At 33.3% G+C, this 20,212-nt stretch overlaps 1 protein-coding gene across 1 annotated transcript in view; it reads right to left on the bottom strand.

Moving 5' to 3' along the window:
- LOC136031849 (uncharacterized) overlaps positions 1-16,297 on the bottom strand; it is a 57,419-nt gene extending 41,122 nt beyond the window's left edge. The window contains exons 1-2 of the mRNA XM_065711707.1: positions 16,105-16,297; positions 8,530-8,598 (exon numbers count right to left, since the gene is read on the bottom strand). Coding sequence (XP_065567779.1) covers positions 8,530-8,598; positions 16,105-16,150 — 115 coding nt within the window. The 5' untranslated portion in view covers positions 16,151-16,297. The remainder of the gene's footprint in view (positions 1-8,529; positions 8,599-16,104) is intronic.
- Between the last annotated feature and the right edge of the window lie 3,915 nt (positions 16,298-20,212).

Raw genomic sequence — 20,212 nt, 5'->3', positions numbered from 1 at the left:
ATATATATATATATATATATATATATATATATATATATATATATATATATATATATATAAAAATAAGTTGTCTGTGTGTGTATGTGTGTGTGTGTGTCGAGTGACGTCATGTTTGTGTGTCGACTGACGTCATGTTTGTCGACTGACGTCATGTTTGTCAACTAATGAAATTACATACCGGGACACCGGGACACAAATGACGACCGGGACACAGGGAATATAAATGACGACCGGGAACCTCAAAGAAAAATTACAGACTGGGAAACCCGGACACAAATCACGACCGGGACACAGGGAATATAAATGACAACCGGGACACAGGGACACAACTACAACGGGGACGCTGGGGGTACAGGCGGGATATATAAATGACGACCGAGACACAGGGATTGTTTGAATAGAAATTACAGACCGGGACACCGGGACACAAATGACGACCGAGACACCGGGAATATAAATAACAACCGGGACACTCAAAGAGAAATTACAAACTGGGACACCGGGACACAAATGACGACTGGGACACAGGGAATATAAATGACGACCGGAACACAGGGACACATCATTAGAATAATGAGGTATAGATCTGAATACGGATTGTTTTTCCCATGGACAATTATAGGTTGAATGTTCAAGAGTCAGTAAACCTGACAATCTATTTATATGCACAGACAATGGGACAGCGAAGAATGTTGTATATTCGCATGTCTTACGTAGTTAAAGACATATATCTATCTATATATATATAAATAAGTTGTCTGTGTGTGGATCTGTGGATCAGGTGACGTCATGTTTGTCCGCATATGACGTCTGAATTATTTCACACTAATACAAAAGAAGAAAAAAACTAAAAAAGGTAAAAACTACAAAAAAAACTAAAAAGAAAAAAAACTAAGAAAGCTAAAAAACTAAAAAAAAAAAAAAAAAAAGGTAAAAATCTAATAACTAAAAAAAAACTGATAAAAATAAAAAAAGGCAAAAACTACAAAAAAAATAAAAACTAATAAAAAAACTAAAAAAGCTAAAAAACTAAAAAAACCAAAAAAAACTAAAAAAAGGTAAAAAACTAAAAAAAACTAAAAACTAAAAAAAAGGAAAAAACTGAAAAATAAAAGAGAAAAAGAAAACTAAAAAAGTATGAATAAATATATATAAAAATAAGTTGTTTGTGGGTTATGTCTGTCTGTCTGTCTGTCGAGTGACGTCGTGTTTGTCCGCATATGACGTCTGAATTATTTCACACTAATACAAAAGAAGAAAAAAAACTAAAAAAGGTAAAAACTACAAAAAAAACTAAAAAGAAAAAAAAACTAAAAAAGCTAAAAAACTAAAAAAACTAAAAAAACTAAAAAAAGGTAAAAAACAAAAAAAACTAAAAACTAAAAAAGAAAAAACTAAAAAAAAGGAAAAAACTGAAAAATAAGAGAAAAAGAAAACTAAAAAAATATTAATAAATATAAAAAATATAAATATAAATATAATATAAATTAGCAATCAACAAAGCACCGAGACACAAATGACGACCGGGACACAGGGAGTATAAATGACGACCAGGACATAAGTAAAAAAAAACAACTAAAAAAACTAAAAAAATGGTAAAAACTACAAAAAAACTAAAAACTAATAAAAAAACTAAAAAATCTAAAAATCTAAATAAACTAAAAAAGAAAAAAGGAAAAAAATAAAGGAGAAAAACAAAACTAAAAAACGAATGTATATACAGACCGGGACACCGGGATACAAATGACGACCGGGACACAGGGAATATAAATGACGACCGGGACACAGGGACACAACTACAATGGGGACGCCGGGGGGCACAGGGGGATATAAATGACGACCGGGACACCGGGACACAAGGAATATAAATGACGCCCGGGACACTCAAAGAGAAATCACAGACTGGAACACCGGGACACAAAAGACGACCGGGACACAGGGAATATAAATGACGACCGGGACACAGGGACATAACTACAAAGGGGAGGCCGGGGTGCACAGGGGGATATATAAATGACGATGGCGACTCAGGGAATGGTCGATTAGCAATCACCATCAACAAAGCTCAAGGGCAATCATTAGAATCATGAGGTATAGATCTGAATACGGATTGTTTTCCCATGGACCATTATATGTTGCATGTTCAAGAGTCGGTAAACCTGACAATCTATTTATATGCACAGACAATGGGACAGCAAAGAATGTTGTATATTCGCAAGTTTTACGTAGTTAAAAACATATATATATATATATATATATATATATATATATATATATATATATATATATATATATATATATATATATATATATATATATAATGGCGCGTAACTAATATGGCGTGTAACGACTTACGCGCGCGGGGGGGCTTGGGGGGGCGCAAAGCGCCCCCACCAACTAGGTGTTGGGGTGGCGCGAAGCGCCACCCCAACAGCTAGTATATATATATATATATATATATATATATATATATATATATATATATATATATATATATATATATATATATATATATATATATATATATATATATATATATATATATATATATATATATATATATATTCACAGGTGGGACACAGGGACACAACTACAATGGCGCGTAACTAATATAGCGCCACCCCAACAGCTAGTATATATCTATATATATAAAAATAAGTTGTCTGTCTGTCTGTGGATGGATCAGGTGACGTCACCTGAAAAAACTGGATCAGGTGACGTCAAAACTGAAAAAACTAAAAAAAGGCAAAAACTACAAAAAAAACTAAAAACTAATAAAAAAAATAAAAAAGCTAAAAAACTAAAAAAACTAAAAAAAGGCAAAAACTACAAAAAAACTAAAAACTAATAAAAAAGCTAAACAACTAAAAAAACTAAAAAAAGGCAAAAACTACAAAAAAAAAACTAAAAACTAATAAAAAAAATAAAAAAGCTAAAAAACTAAAAAAACTAAAAAAAACTAAAAAAAGGTAAAAAACTAAAAAAACTAAAAACTAAAAAAAACTAAAAAAAAAGGAAAAAACTGAAAAATAAGCTAAAATAAAGGTAAAAACCAATAAAAAACTAAAAAAAAAACTGAAAAAACTAAAAAAAAGGCAAAAACTACAAAAAAAACTAAAAACTAATAAAAAAAGTAAAAAAGCTAAAAAACTAAACCGGGACACAGGGACACAACTACAACGGGGACACCGGGGGAAACAGGGGGATGTAAATGACGACCGGGACACCGGGACAGGGAATGGTCGATTAGCAATCACCATCAACAAAGCTCAAGGGCAATCATTAGAATCATGAGGTATAGATCTGAATACAGATTGTTTTCCCATGGACCATTATATGTTGCATGTTCAAGAGTCGGTAAACCTGACAATCTATTTATATGCAAAGACAATGGGACAGCAAAGAATGTTGTATATTCGCAAGTTTTACGTAGTTAAAACCATATATATATATATATATATATATATATATATATATATATATATATATATATATATATATATATATATATATATATATATATATATATATATATATATATATATATATATATATATATATATATATATATATATATATATATATATCTATATTCACAGGTGGGACATAGGGACACAACTACAATGGCGCGTAACTATTATGGCGCGTAACGACTTACGCGCGCGGGGGGGCTTGGGGGGGCGCGAAGCGCCCCCACCAACTAGGCTGTTGGGGTGGCGCTTCGCGCCACCCCAACAGCTAGTATATATATATATATATATATATATATATATATATATATATATATATATATATATATATATATATATATATATATATATATATATATATATATATATATATATATATATATATATATATATATATATATATATATATATATATATATATATATATATATATATATATATATATATATATATATATATATATATATATATATATATATATATATATCTTCTATCTATATAAAAATAAGTTGTCTGTGGATCTGTGGATCTGTGGATCAGGTGACGATCCACAAAAAAGGTAAAAAACTAAAAACTAAAAAAAAACTGAAAAAACTAAAAAAAGGCAAAAACTACAAAAAAAACTAAAAACTAATAAAAAAAAATAAAAAAGCTAAAAAACTAAAAAAACTAAAAAAACTAAAAAACTAAAAAAACTAAAAACTAAAAAAAAAACTTAAAAAAAGGAAAAAACTGAAAAATAGAAGAGAAATAGAAAACTAATAAAATTAAGAATAAAATAAAAAAAAAATAAAAAATATATAAAAATAAGCTGTCTGTCTGTCTGTGGATCTGTGGATCAGGTGACGATCCACAAAAAAGGTAAAAAACTAAAAACTAAAAAAAAAACTGAAAAAACTAAAAAAAGGCAAAAACTACAAAAAAAACTAAAAACTAATAAAAAAAATAAAAAAGCTAAAAAACTAAAAAAACTAAAAAAACTAAAAAACTAAAAAAACTAAAAACTAAAAAAAAAACTTAAAAAAAGGAAAAAACTGAAAAATAGAAGAGAAAAAGAAAACTAACAAAATTAAGAATAAAATAAAAAAAATAAAAAAGATAAAAACTAAAAAAAAAACTAAAAAGAAAAAACGAAAAAAACTAAAAAAGCTAAAAAAAAAGGTAAAAACCAATAAAAAACTAAAAAGAAAAAAAGGAAAAAAAACTAAAAAAACTAAAAACTAAAAAAAAACTTAAAAAAAAGGAAAAAACTGAAAAATAGAAGAGAAAAAGAAAACTAATAAAATTAAGAATAAAAATAAAAAAAAGTAAAAAGAAAAAACGAAAAAAACTAAAAAAGCTAAAAAAAAGGTAAAAACCAATAAAAAACTAAAAAGAAAAAAAGGAAAAAAACTAAAAAAAATTTTCATCTAAAAAACTAAAAAAAACTAAAAAAGGTAAAAACTAAAAGAACTAAAAAAGAAAAAAAAAAACTAAAAAAAGGAAAAAAACTGAAAAATAAAGGAGAAACAATCTAAATAAATGACGACACTCAAAGAGAAAGCGACCGGGACAAAAGGAATGTTCGATTAGCAATCAACAAAGCACCGGGACACAGGGAGTATAAATGACGACGACCGGGACACAGGGACATAACTACAAAGGGGACGCCGGGGTGCACAGGGGGATATACAAATGAATAAAATTAAGAATAAAATAAAAAAAAATAAAAAAGATAAAAACTAAAAAAAAAAGTAAAAAGAAAAAACGAAAAAAACTAAAAAAGCTAAAAAAAAAGGTAAAAACCAATAAAAAACTAAAAAGAAAAAAAGGAAAAAAAAACTAAAAAAACTAAAAACTAAAAAAAAACTTAAAAAAAAGGAAAAAACTGAAAAATAGAAGAGAAAAAGAAAACTAATAAAATTAAGAATAAAAATAAAAAATAAATAAAAAAGATAAAAACTAAAAAAAAAAGTAAAAAGAAAAAAACTAAAAAAAACTAAAAAAGGTAAAAACTAAAAGAACTAAAAAAGAAAAAAAAACTAAAAAGAGGAAAAAACTGAAAAATAAAGGAGAAACAATCTAAATAAATGACGACACTCAAAGAGAAAGCGACCGGGACAAAAGGAATGTTCGATTAGCAATCAACAAAGCACCGGGACACAGGGAGTATAAATGACGACGACCGGGACACAGGGACATAACTACAAAGGGGACGCCGGGGTGCACAGGGGGATATATAAATGACGATGGCGACTCAGGGAATGGTCGATTCACAGGTGGGACATAGGGACACAACTACAATGGCGCGTAACTAATATGGCGCGTAACGACTTACGCGCGCGGGGGAGCTTGGGGGGGCGCGAAGCGCCCCCACCAACTAGGTGTTGGGGTGGCGCGAAGCGCCACCCCAACAGCTACTATATATATATATATATATATATATATATATATATATATATATACATATATATTTGTGTCATCAAACAGTTCGTGGTAACGTACTGTAGTAAGGAGCGACCCGGCTCAATTGTAACCGAAATTCTAAAAAATGAAATTTTGATACCAATAGTTACATTAAAAGAATTGCATTTTAATGCTGATTTTAAATATATAAGTTTTATCAAGATCAGTTATACTAATCAAAAGTTATGAGCCTGAGAAAATTTGCCTCATTTTAGAAAATAGGAGGAAACACTCCCTAAAAGTCATACAATCTTAACAAAAATCACACCATCAGATTCAGCGTATCAGAGAACCTTGTTGTAGAAGTTTCAAACCCCTATCTACAAAAATGTGGAATTCAGCATTTTTTGCCAGAAGACAAATCACGAATGCGTTTTTATTTGTTTTTTTGTTTGTTTTTTTTTTCCCAGGGGTTTTCGTATCGACTGAATGGTCCTAGGATGTCGTGAGAGGGCTCCTTCTAATGGAAATCAAAAGTTCTAATGCCCTTTTTAAGTGACACAAAAATTGGAGGGCACATAGGCTCCCTCCCATGCTCATTTTTGACCAAAAGTCATCGGATCAAAATTCTGAGATAGTTATTTTATTCACCATAGTCTAAAAACCTAATAACTATGTCTTTAGGGATGACCTACTCCCCTGCAGTCCCCGTTGAAGGGGCTGCAAGTTACCAACTTTGACCCGTGTTTACATATAGTAATGGTTACTGGGAAGTGTACAGACGTTTACAGGGGGATTTTTTTGTTAAGGGGGGAGAATTGAGGGGGGTCTACGTGGGAGGATATCCATGGAGAAACTTCTCATGGGGGTCGAGAATTTCAATGAAGGGGGCGCAGGATTTTCTAGCATTATTTGAAAAAACAATGAAAAAATAAATATGAAAAGTTTTTTTCTGAAAGTAAGGAGCAGCATTAAAACTTAAAACGAACATAAATTATTATGCATATGAGGGGTTTACCTCCTCGTTATACCTCACTCTTTACGCTAAATTATTTTTAGTAATTTCAACTATTTATTCTACGGCCTTTGTGATTCAGAGGTTATTCTTAAGGAATTGGGACAAAATCAAAGCTTTAGTGTAAAGAGCGACGTATCTACGAGGGTAGGACCCCCTCATATACACAATAAAAACATACGAATATAGAAGTTCGTTACGCAAGTTAATTCGTAAGTTACGTACATTTTTTACCAATGAAAACGTTTGTAAAAAATTAAAAGTTCTAATTGCTTTTTTAAGTAATCAAAAACGTGGAGGGTAACTAGGCCTCCTCCCTTGCTCTTTTTTCTCAAAATCTTCCGATTAATTGCAATTAATTAATATACAAATTTTGTTTTAATTATTTATGTGCGGAGAGCCAAGATCAAAACATGCATTAATTCAAAACGTCAAGAAATTAAATAAAATAACAAGTTTTTTTAAATGAAAGTAAGGAGCAACATAAGAACTTAAAACGAACAGAAATTACTCCGTATATGAAAGGGGCTTTTCCTCCTCAACGCCCCGCTCTTTACGCTAAAGTTTGACTCTTACTCTTAACTCTACATCTTAAAACAGTAAAAAACTATAGCGTAAAGAGCGGGGCGTTGAAGAGGAAAAGCCCCTTCACGGAGTAATTTCTGTTCGTTTTAAGTTTCACTGTTGCTCCTTACTTTCATTTAAAAAAACTAGTTTTTTTATTTAATTAGAAATCTAGACCCAATCCATACAAGCTTTTTGTGGGGTTTGCATATTCCCGTAGTATACCTACTATTGGTTGCTTAGAAACTACCTGGCTTTTTATTGCTTAAACAGGCTTAATAGCTTGTAATTCTAGATATGCCCGCATTAGCATATATTTCTGAGCCTTTTTTTTGCTTTCAAACTTTTTTTCCATCCTTCCACTTAAAATTTCAATTGTTATGTGTATATCCAATTTATAGATTTTTCTAGCCTTATTCTCAAGTATGACTTTGGCTTTAATTTGTTACTGATATTTGCTCTTACTTATTTTAATCGGTAATTTTTATTGGTTTCATTTCAAGTAATTTATCACCAGTGTATATGTGCGTCTGCAAAGCGTCTTCTGAAAAACCTCTTTTTCCTAAATTTTGGATTCAATGGCAAGTGAAATAGCTTTTCTTTGTTTATTTAATAAGCTCATTGTCGTCTCCTTGCACTTGAATTTCGAATCACCCCCTATTAATCAAATTAGTCTGGGTCTCAAATTGATTGCTAGTGTCGTCTGCTCACCAGAAATCTTGTAGCCCCTCGATTTTTAATTTCTTGGGTTGATAGAGCTTACTAGAAATCTCATCATGAATCATCTGAAGAAGAAAATTGAATAGGGTTAAATTCCAGAAAACGTGTGTTCATATTTTTCAAATAGAAAAAAATTAAGTTCGACTTTCAGTCACCTTTCAGTAAAACGAATAACCTGAGTTTTTAAAATATTCTATCACCTAAATTAAAATACCTTTATACAATGTGTAGCCACAATGTTGAACACTCGTTGTTTTTATGGTACTTTTTTTTAATCATTAAAAAGTTAATCATTAAAATTTAATCATTAAAAGGAGTTAAAAAAAAGTAAAACATTATGCGCTTGGTGCCCCTGTACCCAAGTAAAATACTTACCCTCGTCTTCTTTTACTTCCTGGACCATACGCTTCACACTCTGAGTAAATTTTCCAACAAGGTTATTTCCTGAAAGAATGGTAATATGAATCTTGACACATAATTGAAGTCTTAACCGAGGAATGTGAAATTTTAGTCAATGAGTTTGAACTTACGTATATATTATTAATTAAAAAATTTTGACATGGCGGGAAACTCTAGTTCGAACTACCATAATTAAGACATGTCTAACATGATGCTTTAACGAAATGCTTTAACAAAAGATAATAATTTTATCGGTGAATTTCTCCTCAGCAGAATAAGACAAGCGCCTCAAGGAGCGTCTCGAATCCAAATGACAATAGATATTTATTTTAACATTGACTTTTAAATGTTACCAGTGCTGACAGCTCTGGAAGTAAAGAAAGGAAGATCACAATTACTGATCACAATTACCGAGACGCTCCTCAAGGAGCGTCGCGAATCCAAATGACAATAGATATTTATTTTAACATTGACTTTTAAATGTTACCACTGCTGACAGCTCTGGAAGTAAAGAAAGGAAGATCACAATTACTGATGACAAGGGCAGTTTATCTATGGAGGAAACTGAGAGCATGATCATGATCAGTGTTAATGAGGCAAAGATGACAGACAGAGGGAAAAGGCCTCTGCCAAGAATATTCCTGAATTGCTTTGATTATTTACATATGAAACAGGCTCAGAAAGCGAAGATATGATAGCAAGATGAGGAAAGATAATCGTAACAAGGTGTTGAAAACTTGCAACGAAGTCATTAAATTGCTGGAAATCAAACAGTTAGTGGGAAAGCAGGAATTGGAAGACAAACAAAAAGAAGCTGAAAACATTAGCAAGCCTTTAATAGTAAAGTAGTTTCAATGTACTGCTGGATCCTGAGACGTGTCTATCGAAATGAATCGTACCAGAGGTTGAGTTCAAAAAGCAGGCAAACCAACCACTGGAGGAGTCGATAAAACTATGCTTCTTCTTTTTGACTTTTGACAAATTTAATTCTGATAAAACTAAATAGAAAAAGAAAACAATATCCATTTAACAGATGGACAAAAGTGTATGAAAGAGTAAAAATTATTACAAGACCTTTTCGTGCCTTTTTTGAAAACTTACACAGATACTAATTACAGAACTAATTACTATAGAGTTCAAGGAGGGACTGATTTGACTGCAAAGGCTAAATTACGGATTACATGGTACCCAAGCTGGGTTACCACCGCTCGTGATTTATCACTATTTCTAGTGGTTTTTTGGGGGAGGGATAAAACTAGGGGCGCCAATTAAAGAGAAAATGCAGGAAGTGGGGTAAGGATTTTTCCCAATTCTTTTTATAAGGATTCAAAAATGTATTTCCAAAAATCAAGGGAAGATTTTCTGTTCAAAAAAAAAAAATAAAACACTAAAGCAAAGGTATTCTTTCAAAATCTAGGGAGGATATCAAAACCCCTACTCTATTGCTATCCCTTCCTTAATTTTGTTTGTGAAAAAAATTAATCGCATAGATAAAACTTTAAAAAGTGACTAAAATCAACGATTCCAAATTGAAAAACGTGGTAACTGACGAAACAGCCAAATGACAATTTTAATTTTGAAGAAAAATGAAATACCAAAGTAAAGGTATTTTTTTTCAAAATATAGGAGAGAAATCAAGCCCCTACTCTATGGCAACCCCTTTTTAAAATTTGTTAGTGAAAAAAAAATAATCGTATTGATGAAACTTAAAGTGACTAAATCGGTGATCTTAAAACGAACAGAAATTATTCCATGTGAGAAAGGGGGTCCCCTCCTCAAAGCCTTGCTCTTTACACTAAAGTTTGCCTCTTTCTCACAACTCTACTTTAAAAAAAAAAAAAAAAACTTTAGCGTAAAGAGTGAGGCGTTGAGGAGGGGACAAACCCTTTTATACATAGAATAATTTTTGTTCATTTCAAGTTTTAATGTCATTCCCTACTTGCAGTTAAAAAACTTGTCTGTTTTCTTATTTAATTTCTGAACGTTTTTTGATTAATGCATGTTTTGATTTTGGCTCACCGCACATGAATAATTAAAACAAAACTTGCCTATTAATTTTTTTGGGGCTAAATGCTTTTCTCATAGTTTTGATCGGGCGATTTTGATAAACAAAAAAAAGGGTGGGGAAAAAGGCCAAGTCGCACGCCAATATTTTTTTTTTACTTAAAAAGGCAACTAGAACTTTTATTTTTATGTTTTAAGAACGTTTTCGTCATATATAAATATACATAACTTGCAAATTAACTCATGTAACAAGAATCGATGTTTGTATACTTTTATTATGCATATGAGGGGGTTTTTCCCTTCATCAATACCTCGTTCTCTACGCCAAAGCTACAATTTAGTCCGAATTGCTTAAGAATGACCTCAGAACCACAAAGGCCGTAGAATAAATAGTTGAGATTACGAAAATACTTTAGCGTAATGAGTAAGTATTTTTATATATAGATATATATAAAAATAAGTTGTCTGTCTGTGTGTCTGTCTGTCAGGTGACGTCATGTTTCTGTGTCGACTGACGTCATGAAGTTAGTTGTCGTCATTTTTGCTATTACGGTGACGTCATTAAAGGTATTTAAGACATTTGTTCACGGAAAAATGTTTAATTGTAAAATGACTGAAGAACCTACAATGGCAACAGCCGAGGAAGCTGCTCAAAGAGTTTATGCCAAAAAACTTGCTGCTGATAGAGAAAGTAAGAAAAGAAAGCTTCCGAGGAATCACAAGAACAGCAAGAAAACAGGCTTGCAGCTGATAGAGAAAGTAAGAAAAGAAAGCGTGCCGGGGAATCACAAGAATAGCAAGAAAACAGGCTTGTGACTAAAGAACGCAAAACCGCGCAGTTAGATGAAAATCCACCTGGACAGCGAGAGTCAAAACATATTAAAACTGAAAATGATAGCGATGATGATTGGGTTTGGGATTTTGACTTGGATAAGGTCATCAATGCCTACCAGATTTAAGTTAAAAAAACAAAGGTTCGTCGATATGTACTTCATAGTGACGCTGAAAAATAAAGAAGAAAAAGAAAACTGAAAAAAGAAAAAAGGTAAAAAACTAAAAAAAAAACTAAAAAGAAAAAACACTCAAAGAGAAATTACAGACCGGGACACAAATGACGACCGAGACAGAGGGAATATAAGTGACGACCGGAAACCTCAAAGAGAAATTACAGACTGGGACACATGGACACAAATCACGACCGGGACACAGGGAATATAAATGACGACCGGGACACAGGGACACAACTACAACGGGGACGCCGGGGGCAAAGGCGGGATATATAAATGTAGACCGGGACACAGGGATTGTTCGAATAGAAATTACAGACCGGAACACCGGGACACAAATGACGACCGGGACACAGGGAATATAAATGACGACTGGGACACTCAAAGAGAAATTACAAACTGGGACACCGGGACACAAATCACGACCGGGACACAGAGAATATAAATGACGACCGGGACACAGGGACACATCATTAGAATAATGAGGTATAGATCTGAATACAGATTGTTTTTCCCATGGACAATTATATGTTGCATGTTCAAGAGTCAGTAAACCTGACAATCTATTTATATGCACAGACAATGGGACAGCGAAGAATGTTGCATATTCGCATGTTTTACGTAGTTAAAAACATATATTTATATCTATCTCTATTCACAGGTGGGACACAGGGACACAACTACAATGGCGCGTAACTAATATGGCGCGTAACGACTTACGCGCGGGGGGGGGGGGCTTGGGGGGCGCAAAGCGCCCCACCAACTAGGTGTTGGGGTGGCGCGAAGCGCCACCCCAACAGCTACTATATAGATAAATGAGTTGTCTGTCTTTCTGTCTATCTGCCGAGTGACGTCATGTCATCATGTCGTCATGAAGTAAGTTGTCGTCATGTTTGTTATGACGATGGCGTTATTAAAGTATTTAAGAAAATCGTTCAAAGACAAATTTTTAATTGTAAGAAGATCGTGGACGGAAAATGTTTAATTGTAAAATGACTGAGGAACCTACAATGGCAACAGCCGAGGAAGCTGCTCAAAGAGTCTATGCCAAAAAACTTGCGGCTGATAGAGAAAGTAAGAGAAGAAAGCGTGCCGAGGAATCACAAGAACAGCAAGAAAACAGGCTTGCGACTAAAGAACACAAAACCACGCAGTTGGATGAAAATCCACCTGGACAGCGAGAGTCAAAACTTATCAAAACTGAAAATGATAGCGATGATAATTGGGTTTGGGATTTTGACTTGGATAAGATCATCAATGCCTACCAGATTTTAGTTAAAAAAAAAACAAAGGTTCGGCGATATGTATTTCATAGTGACGCTGAAAAATAAAGAAGAAAAAGAAAAAAGAAAAAAGGTAAAAAACTAAAAAGAAAAAACACTCAAAGAGAAATTACAGACCGGGAAACAGACCGGGAAATGATTTAGCGAAACAAATGACGACCGGGACAGAAAGAATATAAATGACGACCGGGACACTCAAAGAGAAATTACAGACTGGGATACCGGGACACAAATGACGACCGGGACACAGGTATTTAAGAAAATCGTTAAAAGACAAATTTTTAATTTTAAGAAGATCGTTAGGCATCAATGCCTACCAGATTTCAAATGACGACCGGGACACAGGGAATATAAATGACGACCAGGACACAGGGACACAACTACAACGGGGACGCTGGGAGCACAGAGGGATATATAAATGACGACGGGGACACAGGGAATGTTCGATTAGCAATCAACATCAACAAAGCTCAAGGGCAATCGTTAGAAAAATGAGGTATAGGTCTGAATACGGGTTGTTTTCCCATGGACAATTATTATGTTGCATGTTCAAGGGTTGGTAAACCTGACAATCTATTTATATAGACAGACAATGTGACAGCAAGGAATGTTGTATATTCGCAATTTTTACGTAGTTAAATATATATATATATATATATATATATATATATATATATATATATATATATATATATATATATATATATATATATATATATATATATATATATATATATATATATATATATATATATATATATATATTCACAGGTAGGACACAGGGACACAACTACAATGGCACGTAATTAATATGGCGCGTAACTACTTACGCGGGCGTAAGTACATACGCGCCTATATATATATATATATATACATATATATATATATATATATATATATATATATATATATATATATATATATATATATATATATATATATATATATATATAATAGAACATACCGTCAGTCGGGTATAAAAGGTCGTATCTCTATAATTGTAAATTTTTAGAAGAGCAAATAAAACCCTCACGATTTTTTATTCTTCGATAACCACTAAACAAAAACGGATGTATATATAAAGCCAATGCAAACAAATTCGCTTTATTTAACAGTTATCAGAGGGGTGTAGTTATCATTTCTCTGATTCCACTGCAATTTACTTTATAAAGTATTTCTTTTTTATATTTGCACCTTTCTTCTTCCCTGTTTCTGAACGCTTAGAACAGCTTAGCGGAAGTCTTTACCAAAACATTTGCTTAGTCTTTTATTTATTTATTTTTACCTACTGAGAGTCACTCTTGTTTGATTTCTTTATTTAACAATTTGTGTATTTCCTAAGAAATATTTAAAATGTATTTAGGTTAAACGGTTTTTACAGAGAGAGGCCGCTTGTAAGGGAAAAAATTCCAAGTTTAATTTAACTTTTGTGTAATTAATCGTGAACAAATACGAGTTCTTGGAGTTTTTCTCCGAAATAAAATATTTTCCTTGAATATGCTCTGATCCCTATTTTTATCGCTAATAAAAATTAATAAATAATAAATAATTGTTAATAAATAATAAACAATTGGTCGTTTCATCAGACTTGCACTGGAAATTTTACAGATACTATTTTATTCTCTTCGATTGTTGTGATATTCATATTCTCTTCGATATTCTCTTCTTCGATCTCTCTTCTGATATTCTTTTTGATTGTTGTGATATTCGATTGTTGATTTGATATTACATAATTTAGGTGTATTGAAAGTCACTAATTGAAAATCTGCAATGCCAGCGACAAATGGAGGACAAGGAGTACCAAAAAAAATTTCTAGTAGTGACCACTGAATTTAGTAATTAGTATCCTCAGTTTCAGAAACTTTTAATTTCTTGGGTACCAAGATCAGTACCCTGCATTGACTTTAGATCCAAAGACGCCTAATTTGAAAGAACTACTTTGGTTTTACCGATTTCAAACTTTTTATTCTGCACGGAACGATTTCTAAAAAGGCAATATGCATTTCAAATATTGGGTTAAAGTTTTCATGAAAACAAATTCCTTTTTTTGCTTAGGAGCATCCATGCTTTCATTCAATACGGATTATTTTGTGTCATCTAGTTTTCCACTCTTAATTTCAGTCTTATGTTTCGGCACAGAAATAAAGCTAATACTGTTGTGGCGACTAAGTAAGATAATTTAGATGTAAATCTATGACTGTCATTCCATACGACAGTGCACCGGACACTGTCATATAGTGTCCGGACACCGGACCATTATAACAGAAGAACCGTACGGTGAATCTAATTTTTATTTAAAGGATGGTGATTGGTGATTTCTCTTCTGCTTACAGCCGACCTTTACCTATTGGACTGGGAAATGGCATCCACATGAGCTGTTCAAATGATATATTTCTTATGGGCTATCCCAATCACCTTGTACCAAGTTGTAAACTAACCCTCAAATTCTCAAGTTTTATTTCATAATTTGCGTGATGTGCAATTCCCTGTATGAGAATACTTCCAAACTGACCCCTATTGAAACCAGGTTACGTTTTTGGCACTAAAGGCTGTCGTAACTTTGTGTGCCTTAAAATAATAAAAACTATGTGTAGACTAAAAATTTTGTAGAAGCAAATCCAGCTAAAACAAATTTGACACAAAATTATAATATCGTATGAATTAAAAAAATCGGAATTAGCACACAATATCATATTTTCAAAGAATTTTGGCAAATTAAAAAAAAAAATCCTAGAATTTCAATAACATTATTGCATAATCAAGATTATCTAGGTAATTTTCCTTGGAAATAGCTTTCTCTCAGAGGGCAAATAATTTAGGAATTATTTTCTTCAAAATTGTCACCTTTTTTTTAAACTAATAAAATTATACATTTAAGTTTTTCTTAGAAGCTACACATTTATACTTCCTCGGTTCACGCCCTTGTGCGAGGGGTCACCGATTTTCAGAGATTACGCACAACAAGAGGTTCACGCGAAGCTTGGCGAACGTGTGCCAAATGCTGTGGACATTGTACCATGTGTGGCCGACCCTCGTGGTCCATGTGGTGCTCCTAGGTGTATACCATGTAGGGGAAGCTGTGAAATCCCTCGCCATAGTGTATAATATACTATTTGTTTAGTAAAGAATATATTCCATAAAATTTCTTTTACAGAAGAAATTTCTTTAGTTATGGAATATAGTTATGAATACATCTTAAAATTCTCGCAAAAAAAAAAAATTAAACTTCAATAATTGGAATTTGATATAGTACTTACTGCTGTCCATTCTTTGTGTTATCCTTTTATTATCTTTTAAAGGCATATTTTATCTTTTTCGTAATTCGAACCTTACAAAGATCTTAAAACACTACAAATATCCATGTTGTATTGCCAGGGTATGACAATCCTCAGATGGAAGTGATCATTGTCAACAGGTCTCTACTTCTACTCTGGCTTTCCAAGGCTTTCCTTATTTCCAGTTCAAGGAAGGGCACTTGCTCCGAAACTCCACATTGATCTGCACAGGATTCTGGTTATCCAATACAGGCGCTTGTCTTAAAAATACTATAACTGCTTCTTCAAATATCTCATTAGAATGGAAAGCCGCCTATTGACAGTTTCTTTTCAGACAGATTTCCGCTAAACCAGACGAAAACATCCTTTCTATAGATATTTATTGTGTTCGAAATCGTATGTAACCTAATTTCACCTTTTTCCCCTTGTTTTATGAAAGAAAAAAAATCAAAATTTTATGAATTTGTATTTAATATATTTGAAAAATTACATAACATTAAATATTTGTGGTGTGATATATTTCGACCAATATGTTTCCTACGCCACAAATGTGTTCGATATATGAACACTACCCAAAAGGTACTATTGTTTTTGTTTTATTTGTTTTATTACATACCTTTTTTAATCAGTCCAAACGTTTTATATATATATAAAGACCCTTCCATAACAACACAATGTACTGATTAATTTTTTATTTATTTTTTAATTATTTAAAACACCATTTACCAGTTAATTATTTTTCTACTGTAAAATTGAAAATGAAAAAAAAAATCTTTTTAGAGAAAAAGAAATTGAAACCCATCTAATTGCTAAGTTTACTTGCAATCATATCTTAATTCCTTAGAAATCACCAAAGAAGTAGGGTATTCCTGTGATGTCCTTTTGACTTTCTTTTGAAATATATTTTAGTTTTGATATTTCCTAAATCATAGCCATATTATTCCCTTTTAAAGCCAAAAAAGAAAAAACTTCTTGCTGTGATAATTTGACTTTACTAAGCTTGATGTTATTCCTGTGCCCCAGCAATAAATCTTGACTACTAAAAAAACGTAGCACAGTAAATACTTGAGTCGGAACTTTATATATTGAAAGCAAATATAATTAGCCAAGACAAAATTTGAAAATGGTTTTTGCTATGTCGATCTGTGATGTCCAAAAATAGGCCTAAAATTTGTTTGGTTCTGGCTGTATTCCAGGTTGCAATCCGTAGTAACTTTACTTTATCAGACTGTTCGTGGTAACGAACTGTAGTAAGAAGCGACCCGGCTCAATAGTAACCGAAACTCTAAAAAATCGAATTTTGATGCCAATAGTTACATCAAAAGAATTGCTTTCTTATGCTGATTTTAAACATTTACGTTTCATCAAGTTTAGTCTTACCCATCAAAGGTTCCGAGCCAGAGAAAATTTGACTTATCTTAGAAAATAAGGGAAATACCCCCTAAGTGTCATAGAATCTTCACCATCAGATTTAGTGTATTACACCGTCAGATTCAGCATATCAGAAAACCCAACTGTAGAAGCTTCAAGCTCTATTCCCTGACAGGTCTGATGCACGAAATGAAAAGTGGCTGAATAGACTCATCAGGAAGAAGACTTTTGCATCTTAGGATAACTCCTCTTCGAGCAAGAGGATGTAATTTTACTGAGATGCTCAGTCCATGAGAGATCCGAAGAGAAACTAACTCCAAACAGGCGCAGCGTATCAACTCGTCTTATTGCCTCTCCTTTGAAGACGACATCAGGATGAGCCCTCATATTGCGCACAATAGAGATTAGGAGCTTTTTTGCTTTCGATACGTTAAAATTTACAAGCCATGAATCTGCCCACGCTTCAACTCTCTCCAGGTCAGCCTGAAGCTTCTTGTTAGGTTCGCTGAGATCTTTGTCTTTTGCGATTGATGTTTTTGTTGCCGTGTCATCAGCAAAGCGGTGAGTTATCTTCACAAGGTTGTCCGCTAGGTCGTTTATGAACACCAAAAAAAGAGTTGGCCCAAAAATGCTTCCTTGGGGTACTCCTGATAAGACTGGTAATACTGGCAACTTGCAATAATTGTTGACAAAGAAGGTCAGCATACACCTCAAATAGTTGACCATCAATTCCATAAACTTTTAGTTTACAAAGAAGTCCCTTGTGCCATACTCGATCAAAGGCTTTTGCGATGTAAAAGGAGAGAAGGTGAATATCGTGCCCCTGAGAAAGGAGTTCAACCCACCCTTGATACTGTGCAAACAAACAGTTTAACGTAGACTGGTTTCTGTGAAAACCGTATCACATGTCTGCCAACAACAGATGTGACTCAAGGTATTGGTAAAGGGTAATACTAATGACGCTTTTATAAGCTTTACTTACTCAGGAAAACAGACTTATTGAAAGATACGATCCTACTTTAGTAGGGCCAGATTCTGCCTTTGGAACAGTGACCACATAAGCAGTTTTTCAGGCTTCCGGAAATGATCCCGCTGCAAAGCATTTTCTATATAGAGAGGCGAGAGGACCAGCAAGTTCAGGGGCACATCTTATAAGGATGAGATTGGGAATCGTGTCTGGTCCTGAAGCTTTGGTGACATCCAGCTGGCTTACCGTTCTGAGCACCTTACTAATAGTTATGTAAAGGCTGGTGATTCTTGCACCGGTTTGGGGCGGAAAGGAGGAAGGGAAAACTCCATCTTCATCAAGTTTGGAGACCCTTGAAAAGGCTTGAGCAAAAGCATCTGCGTTTTCCTGGCCTGACTGGATCATTATCCCTTCAACATGAAACGAAGGAAATGATTTTGATTTAGATGACGGTAGCTTCTTTGAAGACCCTTCAACATCGCTTTTCAGGGGCACTTTTCAGTTTGTCTACAAAACTGTGTTTGTAATCAGCTCTACCTTGACATGTAGCTTTAACAGACTTGTTTCGAGTGCTAATAGAAGCAGCCCGGTCCTCGTCGGATTCACTCGAACGCCATTTCTTGTGATCCTTTTTTCAGGCCTTGGTTGCCTTTCTAAAAGCAGCATTGAACCAAGGCTTATCTCGAGATGAGACTTTTACTGCTTTTGATGGGATGAGTTGCTCAATGGCCTCTGCAATCTCTGTAAAAGAAAATTAATCGGATAAATGACGATTCTTAATGCCCTGCTGTGTGTTGCTTCAGCTGGTTTCAATATCTGGGTCTCGTCTTACCCAGTTAAGGTCAGTCCCACTGCGCACCGTAAGACAAAAAGTACACCTTTGGAATCGCCACAACATTGTTACTACAGTACAAAGAGTCTTAAACTTCGATCCTCGTTCCTATCATAGAGGACCTATCTTTTTAGAAGTTGCATTTCTGGGGTATGATATCATATTTGAGTGATTTCGCCGCCTGACTCCCTGTAGTTTCTTCTTTACTAGATTAATCTTTTTTAAAGTTTTCCACAAAGCAAGTTTTTCAAAGTAAAGTAAGGAGCCTCATTAAGCCAAGAATGAACAGAAATAAAAGCAAATAATCTTCTAAGCGTAAAACTACTACAAATCATTCTCAATAAATAAATAAAACTCAAAACGAACAGAAATTAGAATAAATAGCGTAGTCAAACTCAAAACGAGCAAAAAATAACATGAGTAGGGCTGATAAACTAAATTCCTTCTCAAGACCAACATAATTTGTGCTTTACTGAAAACAAAAGACATTTTAAGTGGTTTCACTTTTCTTACTTTCATAAATAAAAAATTATCAAAACTTTAAGGAATAAGTATCAGTATGTCTCAATTAAACTCACAATCCACAGTCATTTGCTTTTTTTTTTGCTTTTTTTTAGTAAAGCGCAAATTATGTTGCTCTTGTGAAGGCATTGGGGTTATTAGCCCTACCCATGTTAATTTTGATCATTATTAGCCCTCGAAGTATAACTTACAACCCCTGCGCCTAGGGCTTTGGGGGGGGGGGATGGGCAATCCTCAAAGACATAATTTACAGACCTTCCAACAGCGCTGAATAAGATTGCTATCTCAAAGTTTGTATTAGATGTGTTTTAGGAATTGATGTGCGTGGGAGGCCTGTTGTCCTCCAATTACTTTTGACTTTTAAAAAAGGTCCTTTCAGCTTCCAATCGAATGAGCTT

This window comes from Artemia franciscana, chromosome 10, assembly GCF_032884065.1.
Source record: "Artemia franciscana chromosome 10, ASM3288406v1, whole genome shotgun sequence".
Taxonomy (NCBI): domain Eukaryota; kingdom Metazoa; phylum Arthropoda; class Branchiopoda; order Anostraca; family Artemiidae; genus Artemia; species Artemia franciscana.
Note: the sequence above shows the minus strand (reverse complement) of the source record. Positions and strands in the feature narration are given on the sequence as shown.